Source organism: Triturus cristatus, chromosome 9 (genome assembly GCF_964204655.1).
Source record: "Triturus cristatus chromosome 9, aTriCri1.1, whole genome shotgun sequence".
NCBI classification, from domain to species: domain Eukaryota; kingdom Metazoa; phylum Chordata; class Amphibia; order Caudata; family Salamandridae; genus Triturus; species Triturus cristatus.
This window is the reverse complement of record NC_140592.1, coordinates 57,532,750-57,556,489: the sequence shown is the minus strand read 5'-3', so window position 1 is coordinate 57,556,489 and position 23,740 is coordinate 57,532,750. Positions and strand designations below refer to the sequence as shown.

At 45.3% G+C, this 23,740-nt stretch overlaps 1 protein-coding gene across 1 annotated transcript in view; it reads right to left on the bottom strand.

Moving 5' to 3' along the window:
- RUVBL1 (RuvB like AAA ATPase 1) overlaps positions 1–23,740 on the bottom strand; it is a 140,025-nt gene that overhangs the window by 87,526 nt on the left and 28,759 nt on the right. Inside the window, exon 4 of the mRNA XM_085624400.1 lies at positions 13,541–13,692. Coding sequence (XP_085480526.1) covers positions 13,541–13,692 — 152 coding nt within the window. The remainder of the gene's footprint in view (positions 1–13,540; positions 13,693–23,740) is intronic.

Below are 23,740 nucleotides of genomic sequence, written 5' to 3'. Positions count from 1 at the left end.
CAGCGATCTGAATGCTGTAGTGGTGATATCCATCGCACAATCTATCACCTCCGCAGATGCTCTTTCTCCTTCCTGGAGAATATTCTTCACCTCTGATTTACTGTCTTCAGGAAGTTAAATCCACATACGGATTTGGTTCGCACCACATTTGTCAATCATATAGACCTAGAATGGCAAGAGCATTGGCTGCTCCGACTACCAGAGCGGACATTGAAGAAAAACGCTTACCAGCATTATCCAGACGCCTGCCTTCTTTATCTGGAGGTGTGGTGATGGGCGCAAAAGGGTCTTGGACTTTCGCTGAGCTGCCTGAGAAATTACAGTCCGGCTTGGGATGATTCACCTGACAGGCAGGCGTATCCTCCAGGGCCTTGTATTTTTTCTCCAATCTGGATAACACAGGCGTAGCGATCGCTGGCGTTCATGACTTTGAGCCCTTCCTCCCATATGTGAATGACAATAGGGATAGCTCTCACCGACGTTCTAAAGGGCTCTTTAAAATCATATAAAACCAGTCAGTTTTAGATGTTGGCATTGGTAGATCAAACCTTTTGGCCGCCCTTTTAAGTAAATTGTGAAAAACACAAATTTCCTCTGTTGGCGAGTCAATGATACAGGAGAGAGAGAGAGAGAGAGAGAGAAGATGGTGTGGGGATGAGGTAGTCGTCCCATTCTCGGTGGATCCCCCTCTTCTTGGTCATCTTCTGTAGTCCCTGGATCTTGTTGAGGAGCTGATGGTGGTGATTTCTGAATAGGCTCAGACTGTAAATCTTGAAACCTCTTGGGGGTAGATGGGATAGATCATGGCCGAGGGGCCAATGTAGACTGTTCAGAAGGCGCAGACGGAAATCTCTTCCTATAGTCTGCAAGCATGAATTGCAGGTCTGTTAACAGCGATGATGGCATGCAGACTACCTCCTCCGGATAGTCACGATGGTAATCCTGCTGAGGAATATAATACTGATGCCCCCCCCCCCCATACTCTTCGTCAAAATCATCTTCCGGGCACTTAACATGCAATTGCGATGGGCTATTTGCGTAACCAAATGGACCATCATTCTCATCATCTTCCTCAGAATCTTGCTCTTCCTACAGATCAGATGGCAACAGAGGTATAACCTTACTGGGTGAGGTAACTTCTGGCATAATCTGCCTCGTTCTAGGTTTTTCTCCCTTTTCCTGTGTTTTTTCCTTCATCAACAACCGTGTCGACAGTACCGCTGATGACACCACCATTGGTGATGTGGATATCGGCAGCAATTCAGAAACCGTAGTCTACTGAGTCGTTACGGTAGATGTCGTCATTTCCGTCGTCGTCATCGGTGCTGTCGTCATCTTCATAGTCACGGACAGCGTCATTGATGTAGTCATCGGCGGTAATGTCGACGGTGAAGAACCTGAAATTTTCACTGACGACGGAGAAATTAGTGTCGAAGACGGTGCAGCACTTGTCTCCTTTTTAGAAGTCAAAGATTGGCGGGGCTCCATACTCATCCACTATGATGATGAAGTCTTCTTCGTCGACAGTCTCGTCTATGGTTTTTCCTCTGGAGGCACAGAGGAAGGTTTCATGAAAGAGGGCCTGCCTTGAGGGTGTGTAGTTGAAGGCTCAGAACTAGCCTTTTATGATTGTCTGTCCCCCGAAGAATGTCCCTTTCTCTCCTTTTCAGATTTGTGAGGAGATTTTGAGGGACTGCCTTCCCGAGACCTAGGAGAGGTCTTTTTGAGGGCTTTCTTTGGATGCTCGCTAGAAGAATGGGCATGAGGTTATCTCCCCTCTTGTGCGACCTCCTGGATGAAGAGGACGCGCCATCATTGCCCTCACTCGAAATTACTCCTTCCTGGCCTCAAGTTTTTGAAGCCATATAAGAAGGCACCTCTCACGACCCTTCAAAGTCCTGTTAGAAAAGGTACGACATACCTTACATTACTTTGCCCTATGGTTGGGATACAGGCAATAAATGCAGTCACTGCGAGGGTCGTCAACATGAAGTCTTTTCTTAGAGCAGGTGGCACAGGCTCTAAAAAGAGGACTATGCCAGAAACAGGCAAATCGATACTGAAGAAGATAGTTGTGTAGCAGATGATGTTGACTGAAGCAAAGTAATCTGTCAAAAACTACTGAAGTAGTAGAAGAACCTGAGAAGAGCTCAGAGGAGACTCCCTAGCACAACGTGCAGTAGAAAATCTGAGGGCCTAAGGTTCTCTCTGTAGTGTGCTAGTGGTTGAGAGGTCAAGATTGGTTCAGGATTGACTTTTGGTCTCTTTACAAAACCATAGAGAGGCTACAACACTCAAATGGCTCTAGGCCTAGTTTCTGCTTTGTATTAGCTTTGTATTGGTATTTTGATGTACCGGGGACTCCCATCTCGACGACGGGGAATGATTCAAGCATGTGAACCTATGAAAGTTCCAATACTGGAGTATATAAAGTTAGTGTTTTAAAGGTGGTGGGTAAATTAAGAATTTAAGGTAGAACTATAACTTTGAAATTTCTAATGTTTGTGTAATTTAAGTTTGGACTGTGTAGAAAGAATAAGTAAACATTTCCAAACTATAACTAAGTTTTGACCTTTGTTTTTTTCATTGAATTTTATTTTTTAAATTGTAGAGTCCAGTGTCATCGGGTGAAGTGTCGTACAGTACAGTGGAGGAGAGGAGCGTGTCGTACAGTGTAGTGTCGTAGAGAGTAGTGTCGGAGAGTGTAGGGCAGTAAAGGGTAATGGAGTGGCGTCTCGCAGAGTAGAGTGGCGAGGACTGCAGTAGAGTGGATTGGTGTGGCATAGAGTCAAGTAAACATACATAAATTGGAGTGGTGTCTCGTAGAGTACAGTGAAGTGCTGTGTCAAAGTGCTGGAAAGTGTCGTAGATTAGAGTGTTATACAGTGGAGTGTACTGGGATAGAGTGGAGTACAGAGCTGTACAGTGGAGTGTACAGGGATAAAGTGGCGCAGAGTCTTGAGTCGCATAGTGTACTAGTACAGTTTTGTAGAGTGGAGGAAAGGGTCGCAGAATGGAGCGGTGTAAAGTGGAGTTTTGAACAATGGCATAGTGTGGGGTAAAGTATCATTTAGTGGACTACAATGAGGTGGAGTCACATAGGACAGATAGGAGTAAAGTATCACAGAGTGGAGTGGTGTGTCATACAGTGGAGTGGTCTCGCGTGTCAGTTTTTGAAAGTGTCATAGTGTGGAGTGCCACAAAGTGGATTAGTAGAGTGGAGCAGACTAGAGTGCAGTGTGGTAGAGTGTAGTGGCATAGAGTAGCGTACAGTGGAGAGGTGTAGAGTGAATTAGTGTGTCAGAGTCGAGTGCAATAAAATGGGGTGGAGTGGCATGGAGGAATTTGTGTTTAGTGTTGTACAGTGGCCTACAGCAAACTAGAGTACCATACACTCGCATAGACTAGAGTACAGTGTTGTACAGTGGAGAATTGTGTGGTAGACTGGTGGGGCTTAAAGTGAGGCAGAGTGGAGTGGCGTAGAGTGAGGTGAGGTATTGGAAATTCTCATGGAGTAGTATATAGTGGAGGAGAGTGTTGTAGGGTGGAATGGAGTACAGTACAGATTTGCAGAGTGTGGTAGAGTGGAGTGCTATGAAGTGTCGCAGAGACGAGTGGCATTGAGTGGAGCATAGTGGATTACTGGAGTATAGTGGAGTAGAATGTAGAACAGAGGCAGGGAAGAATGGCGTGAAGTGGGGCGTAAGGGCATAGAGGGAGTTGCGTAGTGTGTCCCAGAGTAGCGTGTGTTAGAGTGGCATACAGTGGAGAAGAGTAGCATAGAGTGTAGTAGTGTTGTACAGTGGCATAGAGTGTAGCGGCATAAAGTGTAGTGGCATAGTGTGAAGGAAAGTGTCAGAGTGGAGTGCCATGTCATACAGTAGTGTTGTGTCCTGTCGTACAGTAGAGTGCCGCGTCGCAGAGTACAGTGCAGAGACGTGACGAAGCATAGAGTGAGTGAAGTGTCAGAGTGGAGTGGTATGCTGTATAGTGGAGTGGTGAATTGTAGAATGTTGGAAACTGTTGTAGAGTGGAGTGCGAGTAAACTACAGTGTGGTAGAGTGTAGTGACAATGTCGCAGAGTGGAGTGGCACAGAGTGGCGTGCAGGGGCATAGAGTGGAGTGGCGTGGCATACAGTGGAGTAGTGTGTCAGAGTAGAGTGGAGTAATGCGAGGTGTAGTGGCATAGATGTAGTTGCATCAGTGGCATAAAGTGGAGTAGAGTGCCGTACAGTGACAGACTACAGTAGTGTGTTGTAGAGTGGAGTTGTATGGAGTAGAATAGAGTGTTGTAGAATGGGGTAAAGTGTCAGAGTGGAGTGCCATCTTCTAGAGCGGAGTGGCGTTTCATAGAATGTAGGAATCTGTCGTACAGTAGAGTACAGTGGAGTGGCCTTGAATTGAGTACAGTGTTGTGGAGTGGATTGACACAATGTTGGCATCGACTGGAGTAGAGTGGATTACAAGGGAGTAATTGGTCAGAGTAGAGTGGAGTACATTGTGATGGAGTGTCAGAGGGAGTTCAGTATAGTGTCAGAGTGGAGTACAGTGTTGTACAGTGGCATATAGTGTACCAGAGTGTTGTATAGTGACAGAAAGGAGTATAGTGACGTGCAGTGGAGTGGCATACAATGGAGTAGAGTTTGATAGACTAGAGGTGCATAAAGTGTACACCTTGGACCAACCACCACTGCATCCACTTCACCGTCGATAAACCTAAAGCACCTAAACCAGCACCTAAACCAGCCCTACGCCCGCCTCACAGGCACTGGAGCAAGGTCACTGGTGAGCAACTGAACTCCACCCTCTCCTGAGACAACCACACCTGGGCATCCGACGCAAACACCGCAGCCAGAGAACTCCACACATGGATCTCCAACTGCGCAGACGAGCTGGCCCCGCTACGCAACCCCGGCAAACAACGCCCCAGAAAAGCAGCCTGGTTCACCACCAACCTCCAAGAAGCCAGGCACACCTGCAGACGCTTGGAAAAGAACTGGAGGAATACCAAGACAACCGACAGCTACTCCACCTACAAGGATGCTATGACAGACTACCACAACCAAATCAGAACAACCAAAAGGAACTTCATCCTCTTCAACGTCATCCGGGAATTCACCAACCCACGCAGTGAAGTCGCAGACATCACCCCGTCCCAAGACCTCTGCGACAAGCCCGGAACCTACTTCCACCTCAATATCAGAACACTCAACGACAACTTCACCGACCACCCTCAAGACACCTCAGCCAGCCCCCCCGCCTCCCCAAGACGCCAGCCAGCCCACCATCGCCGAATGGACACCAATCACGACCATGGACACCGCCGCGGCCATGAAAGGCATCCACTCGGGGGGCCCCCACCAACCCCTGCCCTCCACACATCTACCACAGAGCTGCAGACACCATTGCGCCCGAACTGCAACACACTATCAACACCACCTTCAAAACAGGTACCTTCCCAGACGACTAGAAGTCCGTCAAAGTCAGGCCCCTGCTCTAGAAGCCCACGGCCGACCCCACTGACCTCAAAAACTACCGGCCCATCTCGCTTCTCCCCTTTGCAGCTTAAGTGGCAGAGAAAACAGTCAACAGGGAACTGACACGATTCATCGAAGAGCATGCCGTCCTCGACTCGTCCCAATCTGGTTTCCGAGCCAACCATAGCACCAAGACAGCCCTACTCACCGCCACAGACGACATCCGCACCCTCCTGGACCAGGGCCACTCCACGGCCCTCATCCTCCTCGACCCGTCTGCAGCCTTCGACACCGTCTCATAACGGCACACTAATCACCAAACTACACGATGCCGGCATACAAGTAACTGCCCTAGACTGGATCTGCTCGTTCCTCACCGGAAGAAGCCAAAGGATCAGACTACCGTGCTTCCTCTCCGCCCCCACAGACATCACCTGCGGAGTCCCACAGGGGTCATCTCTGAGCCCAACCCTCTTCAACATCTACATGGGCCCCCCTCTTAGACATCGTCCGACAACATGGCCTCAACATTATATCCTACACCGATAACATCCAGCTCATCCTCTCCCTCACCAAAGACCCCACCACCGCAAAACTCAACTTCCAGAGAGGAATGCAAGAAGTGGCAGTCTGGATGACCAACAGCTGCCTAAAACTCAACGCCGAGAAGACAGAAGTCCTCGTCCTTGCAACCACCCCCTCAGCATGGAACAACACCTGGTGGCCCACCGCCCTTGGAAGCCCACCTACCCCCAAGAACCTCGGCATCGTACTCGATCCATCACTCGCCATGAACCGACAGGTCAACGCCGTCACTTCCAGCTGCTTCAACACCCTCCGCATCCTCCGAAAGCGCTTCAAATGGATCCCCCACCCCCGAATCGAGGAAAACAGTCACCTACGCACTCATCAGCAGCAAACTCGACTATGGCAATGCATTATACGCCGGCATCAGCAAGTCCCTACTCCGCAAACTATACAGAACACCGCGACCAGACTAGTCCTCGGCATCCCCTGGCACGAACACATCAGCCAACACCTGCGGCGACTCCACTGACTCCCCGTGGAGAAGAGAGTCACCTTCAAAATCCTCACTCACGCCTACAAATGCCTACACAACATCGGACCCAAATACCTTAACCACAGAATAAACTTCCACGTACCCCGCGCATCCACAGAGCCAGATCAAGCGGAAGATCAGGCGGAAGATCGTTCTACCACATCGCAGCCAAGACCTGGAACGAGCTACCGGCAGACATCAGACGCACTCCCTCCCTGAATACCTTCAGGAAGACCCTCAAGACCTGGCTCTTCGGCTGAACAGAGCGGCATAGACCCCCACACCCCCCTCAGCACCTTGAGACCCCCACGGGTGAGTAGCGCTCTTACAATTCCCTGATCAGAGTAGGCTGCAGTGGCATTGACTGGAGTGGCTTGTGGTACAGTGTCGTATTGTACGGCATCCAGGCGTAGAGTGTCATGGTGTACAGTGTTGTGGCGTACAGTGTCTGAGTGGAGTGGCGTATAGTGGAATAGTGTGGAGTGGCGTAGAGTGAAGTACTGTAGAGTGGAGTGGCGTACAGTACAGTGCTGTAGAGTGGAGTGGCATACAGTGGACTAGAGTGATGTGTCAGAGTAGAGTGGAGTATTGTGAGGTGTAGTGGCATAAAGGGAGTTGTCCTAGAGTGGAGCAGTGTCGCAGAGAGGCCTAAAGTGGAGTAGAGTGTAGTACAGTGGCACAGAGTGTAGTAGAGTGTTTTACAGTGGAGTGTTGGGGCATAGAGTGTAGTAGAGTGGGGTTATATAGAGCGGGTGGCGTAGAGTGGGATAAAGGGTTGTACAGTAGAGTTGAGTAGAGTATTAGGTCAGAGAAGAGTGCTGTGTCGAGCAGTAGAGTGCTACGCAGTAGCATAGAGTGGAGTGGCGTGTTGTAGAATGTCGGAAACTGTTGTCCATGCTAATCCTATTTGTGCTGTTAACAACCTGATGCCCAGTGTCGCAGTTTAAGCCCCCCTTCTATTCTGTCTGGCATACTGCACTCTTTCTTTAACACTTGTGCAACCTCATACTGCTGCCTGTGCTTGCAAAAATATTTTGATCCAAATGCTGCACTTCAGAATTCCATTGCACTTGGCAACACCGTTTGTCTTAAAAGGGCTTGGTGCTCTCTATGTTGCCATTTTATAGATTGTTTAGCAAACGAATATGCTGCGAATACTGTGCTTCAGTTTTAACTATGGCTTAAATGAATCTCCTTGTGTGCCTTAAATGGGCCTGGTATTGTCTATGCCGATATTTGCTTTTTTGAGCACTGTCTCTTGGCAATCAAACATGTTGCAAATCCTGTTTTTCTGTTTTATCAATGGTTCAGCTTAATCTTTTTGTACCGAACTCAGACCTGCTTGTTCTTATGGGACGTTTTAACTTTGCATGCTGAATGCTTTTAATTTGTATGTTTATTTGTTAAGGTTTTTATTAACGGTACAATAAACTACTACTACTGTTGTAGAGGGGAGCTGCATTGAGTGGTGTAAAGAGGTGGAGTAGAATGAAGTAGTGTGTAAGAATAGAGTGGAGTAAATTTGGGTGGAGTGTCGTAGAGTGGAGTACAGTGGCGTAGACTGTACTAAACTGTTGATCAGTGACAGAGTGGAGTACAGTGGAGTGACAGAGTAGAGTAAAGTCTGGTAGACTGGAAGGAAGTAGTATGAGGTAGAGTGGAGTACAGTATTGTAGAGAAGAGTACACTGGAGTGGCACAGAGTGAAGTGGTGTAGAGTGAACTAGTGTACAGTGGAGTAGTGTATAGTGGAATAGAGTAAGTACACTACAGTGGCGTACAGTTGAATACCGTGGAGTGGCGTACAATGGAGTACAGGAGTACAGTGGAGTAGAATGGAGTAGTGTGTCAAGAGTAGAATGGAGTAAAGAGGGGTGTAATGGCATAGAGGGAGTTGCATAGTGTGTCGTAGTGTGTGTAAGAGTGGCATACAGTGGAGTAGTGTTGTACAATGGCATTGTGTGGAGTGTAGGGGCATAGACAGTAGTAGAATGTCATACAGTGGAGCGAGGTGGAGTGTGGCAGAGTGGGGTGGAGTGTGGCAGAGTGGGGTGGAGTGTGGCAGAGTGGGGTGGAGTAGAGTCGAGAGTAAAGTGTCAGAGTGGAGTGGCGTGCCGTTCAGTAGTGTGCAGAGGAGTGGCGTGGAATAAAGTGAGTAAACTGTCAGAGTGGAGTGGCGTGCCATATAGTGGAGTGATGTGTCGTAGAATGCTGGAAACTGTCAAAGTGGAGTACAGTATAGTGACATTGAGTGGAGTACAGAGTTGTAGTGTGGTAGGGTGTAGAGACAAAGTCAGTCGAGTCGCACAGGGTGGAGTGGTGTACAATGCAGTAGAGTGGAGCAGTGTGTGAGTGAAGTAATGTGGGGTGTAGTGGCGTAGAGGGAGATAAGGAGGGTGCCCTAGAATGGAACATAGTGTCGTAGAGTGGCATAAAGTGGAGTAGTGTCAGAGTGGAATAAAGTGGCTTAGAGTGGGGTAAAGTGTCAGAGTGGAGTGGCGTGTCATACAGTGGAGTGGTGTGACGTGTCATAGAATGTCGTAAACTGTCGTAGAGTGAAGTACAGTGGAGTGGCATTGACTGGAGTACAAAGTTGTAGAGTGATGTGACATAGAATGTCTTAGAGTCAAGTGGAGTAGTACATTGGAGTACTCTGTCAGAGTAGAGCAGAGTAAATTGGGACAGAGTGTCGTAGAATGGAGTACAGTGTTCTACAGTGACAAACACCAGTGGTGTAGAGGTCGGTAGACTGGAGGTGCAGAAAGGGTCGTAGAGTGGAGTACGGTGTTGTAGAGCAGAGTAGGCTGCAGTGGCATAGACTGGAGTGGCATGGAGTGCAGTGGCATACAGTGTTGTGTATCCTATGGTACAGTATCCAGGTGTGGAGTGGCAGAGTGGCGTGCGGTGGCATACTGTAGAGCATTATAGTATGCAGTCGAGTCAAGTGGCATGGCCTAGAGAGCTGGAAAGTGTCATACAGTTGAATAAAGTGGATGACAGAGTGGAGTAGTGTTGTAGAGTGGAGTGGCATATAGTACAGTGTTGTAGAGTGTGATAGAGTAGTGTGGAGTGGAATAGAGTGGAGTAATGTGGGGTGTAGTGGCGTAGAGGGCGTTGCATAATGTGTCCTAGAGTAGAGAAGAGTGGCCTAAAGTGGAGTAGTGTCATACAGTAGCACAGAGTGTAGTAGAGTATTGTACAAGGAAGTGTAGGTGCACAGTGTACTAGAGTGTAGTGGAGCGGTATATAGAGTGGAGTGGTGTAAAGTGGAGTAAAGTGTTGTATAGGAGTGGGGTAGAGTTTAGTGTTAGAGAGGAGTGCTGTGTCATACAGTACAATAGAGTGCTGTGGAGTGCCGTAGCATAGAGTGGAGTAAAGTGTCATAGTGGAGTAAAGTGTCAGAGTGGAGTGACATATATAAATATATAGAAATTATATATAATTTTTCCCCAACTATTACCACTTTATTTCAGTGGTAATAAGTAGGGGAAAATCTAAGCCTCTAACCCAGAACACAGGGAAACTGTCCTTAAAACAACATGGTTGCCTTTAACTTTTGCAAAGGCAGTGATTAGTCACTCACAGCATGACTGGTCATCGCCATATACAAATTTCACACAACTACTACAGCAAAAGATATCACCAAGTAAAAATGCCTTAGAAGTTAAAAAATACTTACCCTACTTCCCTATACCAGCACATATGATCTGCATACCATAATCTATATTCCTGCCAAATTTGATTAAAATGTGTCCTGCTGTTTTTGCGCTATGTCCAATACAAAAATCTATAGAAAATACATTGATGGAAAAATGCATTTTGGGACCCCCTCCTTTTTTCATTGCAGCCCCTTAACCGATCACCGCAAAACTTGCTCTGCCAATGCAGAAAAAGCTATAGGTCTGCAAAGTTTTGTGGAGATTCGTCAAACAGGCACAAAGTTATTAACGGTCAAAAACAAGACATTCTTATCTCTGGGAACCGAGTTTAGAACTACAGAGTGGCTACCAGTGGCGGCTGGTAACATTTATTAATGGTGAGCACTCACCATAAACGCTGCCAGCCACTCCAAACTGATGCTCCTCTCCCCACGATGATCCTGGGATGCCGAGGAGCAGGAAGTAAAGTACTTCCCTCCTTGTACAACGCAAATCCAACCAATCCTGGAGCTGACTGGTTGGAGCAGGTTAATTTTGAGGCTGGGGGCCTGTGCCTGCAATCCCTCAGCTGTTTTACAGATCTGGGATTGCTGGCTTTGAAGTGCGCATGTCAGCACTGTGCGCTGCAGGCCAATCTGACATGCGTACTGAGCACCTACAACGTTATTCTGCAGGAATCTGCCCCGCCCCCAGCTGCTACGGCCGGCACACATAATAAAATGGTTGTTCTGTATTTACCGCTGTGCTCGCAGCAAGTGGGGCGACACTTCCGCCCATAAAGAGAAACCATCCCTGGTAGCTTCTGCCACTCTGCGAGACAGACAGACAGACACCCCCCTTGCAATAAGTGAATGTTGTAAAAGTGAACAAATAACCTACTTAATGGTCAACTGTACCAAGGCTAGCCTGAGCCAGGAGACTCGACTGGGTAGTGGCGGCTCTACAAATACCTGCAGTCACTCAAGCAACTTTGAACTCCAAAGTGCAGCAGACCTCGTGTAACCAAGACGTGCTTCTTGCTTATACTAAAAACCCTTTCCTTAAGGTACTAATACATTGAAATTCTTAAGCTGGTGCTAGAATGCTACATCCCTGGATTTCATTTGCACCAAATACTGCAAAGAGGGGCCTTGTTGTGTGGAGGACACAAGCAAAATGTGGTTGTATCCAGAACGTGTCTAAACACAGTGCAAACATGCTTAACATTGTAGCTTAAAGAAAACTGCGCCCTTGCAAAGCCTACTCTGCCTTTCTGAAACTAGGACTTGCGTGCACTTCACATATTTTGGCTTTGTAGATTGGCACATCTCTCTCAAGTAAATGTTAAATAAGATACTTAATGTTACCCATCTCAATAACAAAGAAAGAGGACAACAGGATATTCATATATGTTCAAAATAAAAATTGTCACTTCAGCAAAAACTTGGAAAAATGACAGAACATATTAAAGTTGAAATGCTGGTGTAGGGCTCTCATCTTGGTTTGGATTGAGGGTTGGAGGAGGCCCTATATGTGAACATGACTCGTTACACCAAATGCTTATTTGAATGACCAGCTTTTCATACTGTGCAGAGATTCATTCTGCCAGAATTAACTGTGCAAGGTGTGCAATGTACCCTGACTCAGTCTTTTCAAACCGTGTTGTGAAATCTTGCATTGGAGGGCAGAGCTCTGCCTTAAAGCCAGGTAGGGCAGGTTATAAACAGATTTAGAGTTTTTTTCTGTAGAGCACCTTATCTTTGGTGCAATCACTTTTTTGCAGTGTTCCACATTCAACCAGTGAAATGCTCATATTGGGAAAATATTAGTCTTATTCCAAATGTGTTTGTTTGCAGTGGTGTGGAAGGTAGAGTTTCTATCTCAAAGGTGATGTTCATGTCTTCGCACACCTCATTACAATAATCTAGCCTGGATGCATTTAAGGATTCTTTTGATTGACCGGTCTTCTTGCAAAAAGTAGCTTAATTTTTAACACAAGTACATTATGAAGTTAATTATTGTTTGCACTAAGATACGGTTTCTAGTTATTCATGGTAGACTCTTTGCTCTAATTTAGGAGTCCATGTTCAAATCCAGCATTTTGAGTTCCTGACACGCTGTTTGTTCGTCCTAATGAACAGAGCACCGGAAAGCAGCTAGCAACTCGAGCGCCTTAAGACCCTCATGGGTGATTTACAGCACTTTATAGATCCTGATTTATTGATTGATAATGGGTACACTTCAAGTCTTAAAACCGGTTATTGGACTGGCTGAAAATAAAACACAGCAATGGGGCAATACATTAGCTTTCGGAGTACAAACATCTCATTCTTCCGATGGCAGCGGTGAAATGCTGAGGAATGTAATTTTATGCAAACAGATTCAGATCACCCACAACTAGGACATTTCTGTGAGGACTGTTGAGGACCTAGAAGTATGAGGAACAGTGTTAAAATAAACATTAGTGCCTCTGGTGCTCAGCATTAGATTATGGTTGGTTAAAATGTCCAGGACCTTGTTACTACTCTGAATTGTCACAGGTCGAGAAATGTTGTGAACCATTATTTCGAGCATTCGGAGACACTCCCGCTCAGCATGGTCCGCCCACCTGAATGGAGAAGCCTAGTGTAAATAAGGAAGAAAACGCTGGTGACAGGTTCTGCAGTGAGAACCAGGCATATGATGACCTTGGGAATAATTAAAACAGTCCCGGTTTTCCCAACAGAGTGATGCTGGCTAGAAACAGAGTGGTTTTTCGACTATTCTTTCGATGGCTTTTGAGACGCACAAGTTTTGTACAGGTCTGAAACAGTTTGTTATGTTACACATGCAAATGGGCATTTTAAACTGGTTCTGCTGACGAGCGTTTTAAGCTGGGTGAATCAGGGGTCTGTTGGCAAGCCCCAAAATTAATTTCAGGTCAGAGATAAAATTGAGGGTTGATTTCAAATATGGGCACAATTTATGCCATGAGGCTTAGGGTTGCATAGTTTGGGTTCTGCAGACATGTTCCATTCTACTTTGCTGACTGGCCTTTTTCTGCCCACCATTTAAGTGATTTAATGGTGGTGCACCTCTTTTTTTTGGTTTTGTTACTTTTCTTTGAATTTCTTTTCATGTCGAGTCTATGTGGCTTGTGATTTATCGTTTTATTTTATCAGCTGCTAGTGAAGGGTAAATGTTTTTGTTAAATAGATTTAGATCTTTTTAAGAATCAATAATGAATCTAGGTAAACTGTGGACCAAACATGCAAAACCCTTACGTTGCCCAAGAGGGTTCAACACAAAAATATTAACTAACAGACTACAATACACAATCATTGAGGACTGACATTTATAATTAGTAAAAGGTTTGTAGAACTGTACCTTAAGCTGCTTGGTTCCTTTTGCTGTTTTAAGTCCTATGATGACGTGGCTGATCGTCTTTCCATATCCCCCCATGGGGTTCTCTGTCTCACAAGGGGTTAACTCGGTTACTTCTCCTTCATAGACCTCCTTGGTCTCCTTTATCCTCAAGCCTGTGAAATCAAATTGGACAACTCTCAATGACCCCTCAAGAACTAGAAAGACAACACCTACAATAAGAAATTATCCAGCAACACAAGATGAGGATTTAGGATTTTGTGCATTCCAAAACCCGCAGTTTATTTTAAACCGAAGCATGACCCAGTCTCAGGTTGATCACCATATGAAGATATTGCATTTAAAATAAACTGTCAAAAGCTTGCATCTAACAACATTGATAATGCTCTCTTTCAAACACAGTCTTATGTCAGGTTATAGATAGGAATTAAACAAATTATGAATTTTCACTCTAGAGGAACAACCTATAGCATAAAATGGTGTGAAAGAAAACACGTTTATGCAGTTAACTGGCTAGGGTTATAGCAGTGGAATGTGGAGCAGGAGTGAAAAGGTGCAAGTTCAAACAGAGCAATAAGCTGTAGGGCAATTCATGACTTCTGAATATTCTCCTTCCTTACTTATGTGTGTGCTTTCCTACAATCCGTTGTCTTGGTGGTCACTGGGACTACTAAAGCAGGCCAGTCTTCTCTGTTGAAGATCCGTTCCAGGGATCGACACAGAGGCCACTCACGTTCTCTGGATCCTACGTCTCAAATAGTTTTCGTACTGTTTGCTTTATTGGCACTTCTTTGGGCCAGTGTGTAGCTCTTTACAGTCCAGCTTACACTGCTAGTAGCTGATGTCTGGCAGCGTACATAGCAGTGTTAGCAGCTTTCAAAATACTTTACATATAGACTGTAGCATTATCTTTATGAGAGACCACAAATGTGCTATTTATTACTCTAGGTTTTTATCAGAGAGCGGCAATGGTCCATATTCGGCCCTTTCAAAGCAACAGAATCCTCTTCTGTTCATAAATAGGGAGGATTTGATCCAATGACATAGTGAGGGCAGAGGGAGCAGTTCGGGGCCCTTGAGCTGGTCCTGGTCTAGTCAGCCTGAGTGCTCGGGCAACAGCTTAGAAACAGGCTATGCTGCCTATAAGAAGCATTTTACAGATTTCAGGCCTTCCCTACTTTTAACAGGGAGGGTCTGTTCATACTTCAATGACATTACTTTAAAAGCTGCACTAAGACTGAAGTGTTTTACCAAGAGGTAATTACAGCGGCCAATAACTGCCCCAAAGCACTCTTCAACATTGTAAAAAAACTTGCAAAGTTGCCAACTGTGACAGACATCAATATCAGTCAGGAATTTTGTAATTCACTAGCTGACTCCTTTCAGCATAAAGTTAAATCTGTTTTCGACCTGTTTGTTCAACAGGATAACCAGCCGGCCCAGACATCGGCCCAACGTAATAAAATGCAAGTAGCCCATCAGGACATAATTCAAGACTCCCTTGAATTAGACCACCCCACCTTCCATTCCTTTTCCACGTTAACTGCGGAACAGACCGCTAAACTGATTTCGACAACCAAATCGGGCTCTCTTCTGGACCCAGGTCCCCCTAAAATCATGCATATTGCCCCAGAAATTGTTGCCATCCCACTTACAGCAATTTTTAATTCTATGTTTCTAACTGACAAATTTCCCATGAAATGGAAAAAGGCTTCTATTCTTCCTCTTCTAAAGAAACCCCAATCTGGACGCCAAGGATACCCTTAACTACAGGCCAATATCTAGACTCCCATTTTCAGTAAAGGTGGTTGAAAGGGTGATGAACATCCAACTCTCGGGCTTTATAAACAATAACATCATACTTGACCCCTCCCAGTTTGGCTTTCGGGCGCAGCATAGTACCGAGCTGGCCCTTATTACCGCCACAGAGGAACTCAGGATGATACGTGATGGCGGGGGGGAATGCTGCTCTGATCCTCTTGGACCCGTCAGCGGCCTTTGATACGGTCAATCATGGGCTGCTGGAAGAGTGTCTTACTTCCATTGGGATCAGGGGAAAAGCATGGTCTCTGCTAGGCTCTTTCTTGTCGGAACGTTCCCAAGAGGTGGCCCTGGGTAACATCGTATCAGCTCCCATTAGGCTGACCTGTGGAGACCCACAGGGCTCTTCTCTGAGCCCTACCCTTTTTAATTTGTATGTCACCCCTTTGGCCAGACTGGTAAAAAGCTATGGATTTATTCTAGTTTCATATGCAGACGACATGCAGATTGTCATCTCAGTAAGTAGTCCAGCCAGTCAGACAACCATCAGGTTCCATGATTGTATGAGCCACATTGCCAACTGGATGTCAGATAATTGCCTAAAATTGAACTCAGCTAAGACCGAGGTTCTGCTGTTAGGGAATAATCCAACTTTTTGGACAAATAGTTGGTGGCCAGTTCAACTCACGCCCTACCTAAACCAGTGCTTAAGGCTAAAAACCTTGGGGTAATTTTTGACACCAAGTTGTCTTTTGAGGCACAAATCAATGCAACCACCTCAGCATGTCTTTTCATCCTGAAAATGCTGAAGAAAATACTCCCGGTAATCCCCTTAAAATTAACAACAACAAAAAAAGACGGCGGTAACAGTGCTTATAGCCTCAAGACTGGATTACTAAAATTCCCTCTTCTCTAGCACCCCTAAGCGTAGTATTAACAAACTACAAACAGTACAGAATGTGGCAGCCAGAGTACTGCTGGGTATCCCTACATTTGATTCCCTGGCCCAACTTCATTGGCTACCTGTAGCTAAGATAATTCAATTTAAATCTCTTTGCATTGCACATAAATCCCTTAATAACTGGGGGGCAACTTTCTTGGCAAATTTTTTAAGGCCCTACCCACCTGCCAAAGCCTTCCGGTCCACCAACCTGGGAAATGTATTTGTCCCTAGCTCGCAACCTTTTAACTTATCCCAAACCTAGTTATTTAACTCTTCCAATGAGTCACTGGGAGCGAGGCCTTATATTCCGCCTTAGGGCAGGCACTATTAAATATGCTCTCAGTTTCCCGTTATGGAATTATAAGGATCAATTTGCCGAGCCATGTCCCTGTGATTGTCGGAGTGACCAAACAATTTTACACTTTTTATTCTTTTGTAAATTTTATATTAATCGGTTTTTAACCCCGTATTTTAAAAAATTGCAACCAATCAGCCTGGACCTTGCATTTTCGATGATATTGTCCCTGGATGACCACGAACTTGTCTTTCGTATGAGCTCCTTTTTAAAAACTGTGGTTCGTGCCCGATTAACTATGTCTTAAAGTTTGCATGGATTGTTGTTTTTATCCTTATATTGTGTATTTGTAATGCTTATTGTATTTTGTGCCTTTATGGATTATTATTAATCCGAATAAAGTTTTTGAAACTTGAAACTTGTCCCTAGAGTCAGTAGGACCAGATGGCGCAGTAAGAGCTTTAGGACTACAACTGCCTGCCTGTGGAATTCTCTTCCCGTCCTTCTGAAAAAAAGAGCCCAGTCTCCTCAGATTTAGGAAAGGACTTAAAACGTGGCTGTTCTCAGATTAACTGTACTTCAGTGTGTGCCCCAAGCAACCTATAACAAAGGCAACGCCTAAACACCTCAGGGTATTTGTCGCTCTATATAAATCATCATCAAGAGTAGCTTTCAAAACTGACAATATCCATCATACACTTTGGGCACTTTACAAAATGTTTTGAGTAGGATTTATGTACACTTGATAATTGTTGGCACTGTAGAACAACTAAATCTGGTCCTCTGTACAGTTTATTTTTATTTTATTCAGAAAGTTTTATATAGTGTGAACAAGACAACTGCAGGTTTTAGAGCACATTACACATGATAGAGGCAGTGGAAATAGCTAATGGTCTCCGATACAAATTGATGCAAAGATAAAAGCATAGAACAATAATAAAAACAATACTCATAAAAGGACCCTACTCAGTGTCCCAAGTGAATCCTACCTGGGCTAAGGCCTCCGGGATTCCCTAGATGACCCTAAGCTTTAGGGGATACCGGTAGGCTGGTCAAGGAGAGGGTGGTATCCTTCATTGTCACACTTTCATCAGAAGAGACACCACTCGTGTCCACCTGAAAGTTTCCACGCATGAGTCATTGTACTCTGTCATACCAGTCATTAGATTGGTTTTAATATTCCCAGGGTCCTCACAAATAAAACTGAGAAACCTGAGGGGTTTTTTTTTTATTCAACTGGATCCCGTTACTGTCCAGCAGTTTTATGTAAGAACTCCTTCCTACTGCCAAGTCTTCGCTGAGGTTGAGTCCGCCTCGGTGGTACCATCTTACCTGGGTGGGGAGAGGATGCCGATGATGAAGCATGACACTATTATATGTGTGAGGCATACTCTTCCATTAAGGATGGCCTTCCCATACTGAACGGCCACCACGCGACTCGCAATAGGAGGCACTGGACCAGATTTGGGGTCCTTGGCCCTCTCGGCTGATATTGGCACCTTACTTTATTGTGATTTGTGTCACATGGAGAAAGTTGCAAAAACGTGAGAGAGTGTACATAATTCATAATTTGTATTCCAGGATAGACAATCATAAAAAATTGCATGGTGCCTCCATAGGATCCAGAGACATCTCAGACCATGCTCCAGTAACTCTCACTTTGAAAGGGTTAGCCCAGCACCTGCAGATAAAAGATGCTGGTTGGGGAGCTACCTTTAACAAGGCGCAGCTAACAGGGCAGAAATTTTACAAACAATTCAGGACTATCTGAAGGCAGATCCCGGACACATGCCTGCAGCCCAACTCAGGGTAGAGGCGAGAAGCCCGAGGGCCCACGAGATTGAGAGACCGAAAGGGATGCGACTGGGCACTCCTAATATGTAAGCCTATATGATAATAGCGCTATCGCCTGTGCCTAAGTGTATAACTGTTTATAAATGCCAATAAAAAGGTTTTACAAAAAAAAAATTCAGGACTGTCTGAAGCAGAATTATATCCTTGACACCCCACGCAAAACTCCAAGGCAGTGATGAGACGAAAACTGATTGAACTTGCAGAAATAGATAAGTAAAACAGAACATTAGCGCAGTCGAGTGGACTGTTCCAAAAGGGCCTTACAGTCTTTAGATAGGAAGATGTATGAATTTGGTAAAGCCCACACAATCCTGGTGGGGCCTAAATAGCCACTCATAATAGGCCCAGAATAGTGAGACTGAAAAACTGCAACAGAACCCCAATTCTTTCAGAGAGATAGAGGGGGCGTTTTAAGGCATTCTATGAACAACTGTACACAAGGGAGGATGAGATGAGGAAAGCCGAGCCAATTATATTGCAAATCCTACATTTCCCCACAATCTCAGGAGAACAAAGGTGGGTGAAGTACCATGAGCCATCAAAGACATAAAACCCTTTAAATCTCCATGTCATGATGGCCTTGCATTATTTTTTTCTTAACATTTTCAATACTAATATCAATGTTAAAACAACTGTTGCAATCTATAGCACAAAAGGAAAGGCTACAAAAACAATCTATGACCTTGACATAGCAATCCTTCCAATACAGGGTAAAGAGCGGCATCTGCCATGCTTAATATCGGCTATAAATTATCTACAAAGGTTCAACCTTCTAGTTGTTAGGTCCTAGCTGCTAGCGGTTTCCTCCTAGCTGCTAGTTGCCAGTTCCTAGCTGTTAGACTTGAAGACCTACCAGACATTATGCATGTAGACAATCAGGATTTACCCAGAGAGGGCCTGTTTTTGGCCAGAAGGGGGTATGGGGTGGAGGGGAAATGTTGGGAATTACCCTTTTATAGCATTCCTGTGGGGTGAACCTCTGCAACTCCTGGGTGGACAATTATTTTGCATTGCTCCTGTGTTGCTCCTGGGAGGTTTCCTCAGAGAATATACCAGTGCTGGTGGAATAATTGTAATTCCTGTGGGGTGCAGCTATGACATTCTTGAGTGGACTCCTAAGAGGATGCACCATGGCGGTCTGTAAAATGCCCATTCCTGTGGGGCACATCTTTGCCACTCCCTAGTGGACTCCTCAGATTATGTACCGCGGCTGGCTGTGTAATGCCTATTCCTATGCATGGATCTTCTGCCGCTCCTAAGTGGACTCCTCAGAGCATGTACCACAGCTGGCTGTATAATGCCCATTTCTGTGGAGTGCATCTCTGCCACTTCAGAGTGGATTTCTAAGAGATGGCCGCTCCCCTATTGTGCCGCAGTGGACCAATCAGAATCTTTTTGCTAGCTCGCTAGTATAATGGCAATGCCTGTAGATTGCTCCCTGCCACACCTGGGTGGTCTTACTCCGCGCATGCACTACGCTGGTTGGATCATGTCGATTTCTATGGGTTCCTCTTCTGCTGATCCTATATTCTAGTCAATGGAGCACAGCAGCTACCAATGTCAGGACGCTTCACCTCTGGGCACATCCACTGCTCCATATGCAGAGAGGGTGCTACTGTATGAAACAGAACACTCAAGATATGGTAGGGATCAGCATGTGTGACGCGTCTATTCTCACACTTCCCTCCTGTATCCAGGCACATGTATTGCTTTTAAGCCAGCTGCAACTGATTTAACAGTCTGTCATTCAGCGAAACACTTCCAAGAAGGCCACACTGCATTTATCCACTTTCTATAGCTCACTGCCAACATCTAATGCCTCACTGCCAACATCTAACGCCTCACTACCAAAATCTAATGTCTAAGCGTTTTGTCTCTCCCTTCTTTTCACTTAAATTCACGACAAGGTGCAGTGAAAAGCACAAGAGCAAAACTCGGGTCCTCACACACAGCATCAAAACCCTACCGATATTGGATACATGACAGACTTGCTCTTCCATTCAAAGTAGGCCCATGAAGTGGCGTGCTACCTACCTGCAAATGCACTGCACCCAGTCAGCTGCATAAGCTACATGAATGCAAGCACTATGCTACTAAAACAGAACTTATTTAGTAAGAAGTGTTGAAATAAACCTTTTTTCCACGTTATAGGTGGTTGAATTTCCAATCTGAGCGCTCACATAGTACCCTTAAGCCAAAAAGGCAATGTCAGGTAAGTGACGACTTCTTGGACGTTCAGTCACTTAAATCACTTCCTAATCGGAGCTAGCTTCGCCTCACTGGGTGTTCCATGCTTGCTCTGCACAGTACCAAGAGCTACACAGCCTGCATGCAGCTCCACAAGAGATGAAGACACAAGCCTGTGGCAAGTGGCTTCACATGGAAGTAGGGAGTACAGAAAGTAAGAGTAACCCGCTCAATTATGACCCGTTACCACTTGAAAGTGGATCGGAAAGCTATGTGTACTCAGCCCCTGGAGTTAATGCATCATATTATAGAATATAGAGTAATGGGATCATGGCAGGCCAAGGACAAAGAATTCAGGATGAGGGCAAGAAAGTCTGGGCCTACTGCATATGGATAAACACTCCAGACTGTTGCATTCAACAGGACAGCCAACGTGATACCACATCAACAATACACTGGGTTGCGCTCTTTACTCCTTCATGCGAGCTTGCTTTTCATAATTTACGCTGCACCTTTAATTTGAGCTGTCAGAGAAGGTAACCTTCATCTGGGTGTGGTACAAAGGGGCGTCACACTGAGCGACCAGTCACAGTTGCAAAGAAGAAGGAGTTTGCAAAAAAAACAACAAAAAAACACACAATCGTCTTCTGGCAACAGTGAACTTCCTATGCTTATTTGAAAATGTGAAGACATTTTCAAAATCGCTCCAGTGCTGAATCAGCAACACTGTCAAATCTCAAAGCAAAATCCAGCATCGACTGGTTACATTTAAATAACCATTGTGACAATTTAAATAAACCTATTACTTGCGGAAAAGGACGCGAATGTACTTCAAACTCATCACTTTGAATTATGTCGCCCAAAGATTCAAACAAGTCAAAATGTCTGAGGAGAAAATACCTATTAAGACTATAAACTATGTAATATGTTTCTAAATTACAATTGAGAGATTAAAGGAAAATTAAGCAGATTTAGCCAAGAGCTGCAGAGCTAGAACTCGTACAATAAAGGGTGCATTAAAAAATAACCCTTAAAATAAATATCCAAATTAACTCAAATTTCAGCACACAAACAACTGAAAATATCAGGCGATAAGCAAAAATAAAAGTAACAGCTGGATGTAGATCAGTAATATTTAAAAGGTTTACTCCTCGAAAGATAATTTAAATAAATTCTTCCAAAAACCAAAAAACCCAACATCATTGCCCCATCGGGTATAAACGCTAGGGAGTTCGGTAAAGATCCGTTATATAAGAAAACTTTAATTTGTCACTGAAAGCAGCACTTGTTTTGAGGTACGCCCCTGTGCTGACATCAAGGGAATGCGTGCAGCAGGCAGCTGTTAACAGTGACTTACCTCCCACTCCCCCCCCCACCCGGTTATCTCTCCATGTGACAACATGGATGACACCAGTTTCATCTACAGCTTCAAATTTCCAAGCCCCTGACAGCGGCCTTCATCGCATCAAGGAATCTCAGCGACTTCTCTTCCCTTTGTTTCGGGCGGCTTTTCTCCATCCTCCTTCCCGCCCAGGCCGCCGTGACAGGAGCTTACCGACCAGATAATGCTGAAAGCACCCCTCTTACAGAAATCAATAAAGGGTCACTATTACTCAGCATCGGGATTAAGGAAGAGATTTATCTTGCTGTCGCTGCTGGTGAGAGAAGCCGTCCCAGTGATACCCTATAGTGGCAACATACACACAGGACACTGATCAAACTCCCTTTATAGGGAGGCTCAGTCCATTGTGTACAGCTGAAAAGATGGATTCCAAAAGGAAATTATGCATGTGGCCTGGATGTAACCACTCCAGATTAAAAGGACTCCAGCTAATCCAGAGAGGATAACAGGTTTGTGGTTCTGTCGCGCTGGAGTCTTCCTGATTCAATGATCTGCTAGCATTGCTATACGCAGCACAAGGAACCGCAGGAGAGACTGAATGAAGATTAACATTAGTCCCAAAACCACAGCGAACAATATTCCTGATAAGAAGATCCAATCCAAGATGCAAATTTAGAAAAATCAAGAAACTATCCTTGCTCGCTGCACCAAACACACACCAGGACACGCAATTATTCTCAAAGATGCACATCTATTCATGAACAGTTCATGAAAATTTAAATGTGAAAGTAAAATGTTAAGAAACTAATTCAAAAAGGCAACAAAATACACGTAAAACGAGAAACGTCATACGCAAGCTTTCAAAAGATATCGTTACACCGAGCACGGACTGCACAGCTATGCCACACCGCTATCAACAAGCTGACAACAGCACTTCCCAACAGGATAAGCCACACACTAACAATCAGAACACCCTATACAGCACTCCTAACATACCGAAAGCTAATACAGCCCAGATACGCCTGCGATTGACTGCTGCAGCACCAAACAGCACTTGCACACCAGGAAATGCCGGCCAATGAGCAAGACTATTGACCTAGAAGAGGTTTAAGCAATCGGCAAAGCATACCTCCAGGGCTCAGCGAATAAGACATATCATCGTCACCAAGGACCGCAGCAGAAACCTACACCCGACACATTAGGAACTGGTCTGCAGTGGTAGCCTCTGGATCAGCTGGAAAGTAGGGACTGCTTAAAGCCACCCCAAGTGGCCGACGGTGCTGCGTACAAATGTTAACAACACATACGCAGTGGTAGACGATCAGAGGAGTGCTGCGCCAAGCTGGCATTGAAGGGCAAGCAAAGTGCCAATGCCCCCTCCGTCCATAGTTCTGCACACCCCACCCTCTAAGCTGCCCCACTGGGAGACTATCAACTGGGCCAAAATGGAGGGTGTGCGGCAGGGTTGGGGAAGAGAGGTGGGAGAAGAAGTTCCATCAACAGGACTCCCCTCCACAGGGGCAAACGCCACCGCGCGGAATCAGAGAGACGGAGGCAGTCCTGCTGTCTGTTCCCACTCACGAACAAAGGGATATCTGCTGTGCCAAAAATAATAATGTTCGATTTCTTCTTTCTTGCAATAGATATTTTACAATTGAAGATTATGTATTTGCCATAAAAACATACAGTCCGCAGATACTACTGAGATGCATTGTCCTGGTCTTCGTTTCGGGGTCCATACTAGGACAAAGAACAAGTCTGTCTAGTGCCCATTTATGAGGGCGTGCTCTAGGAAGGCTCTTTTACCCGCTGCTTTGGAAG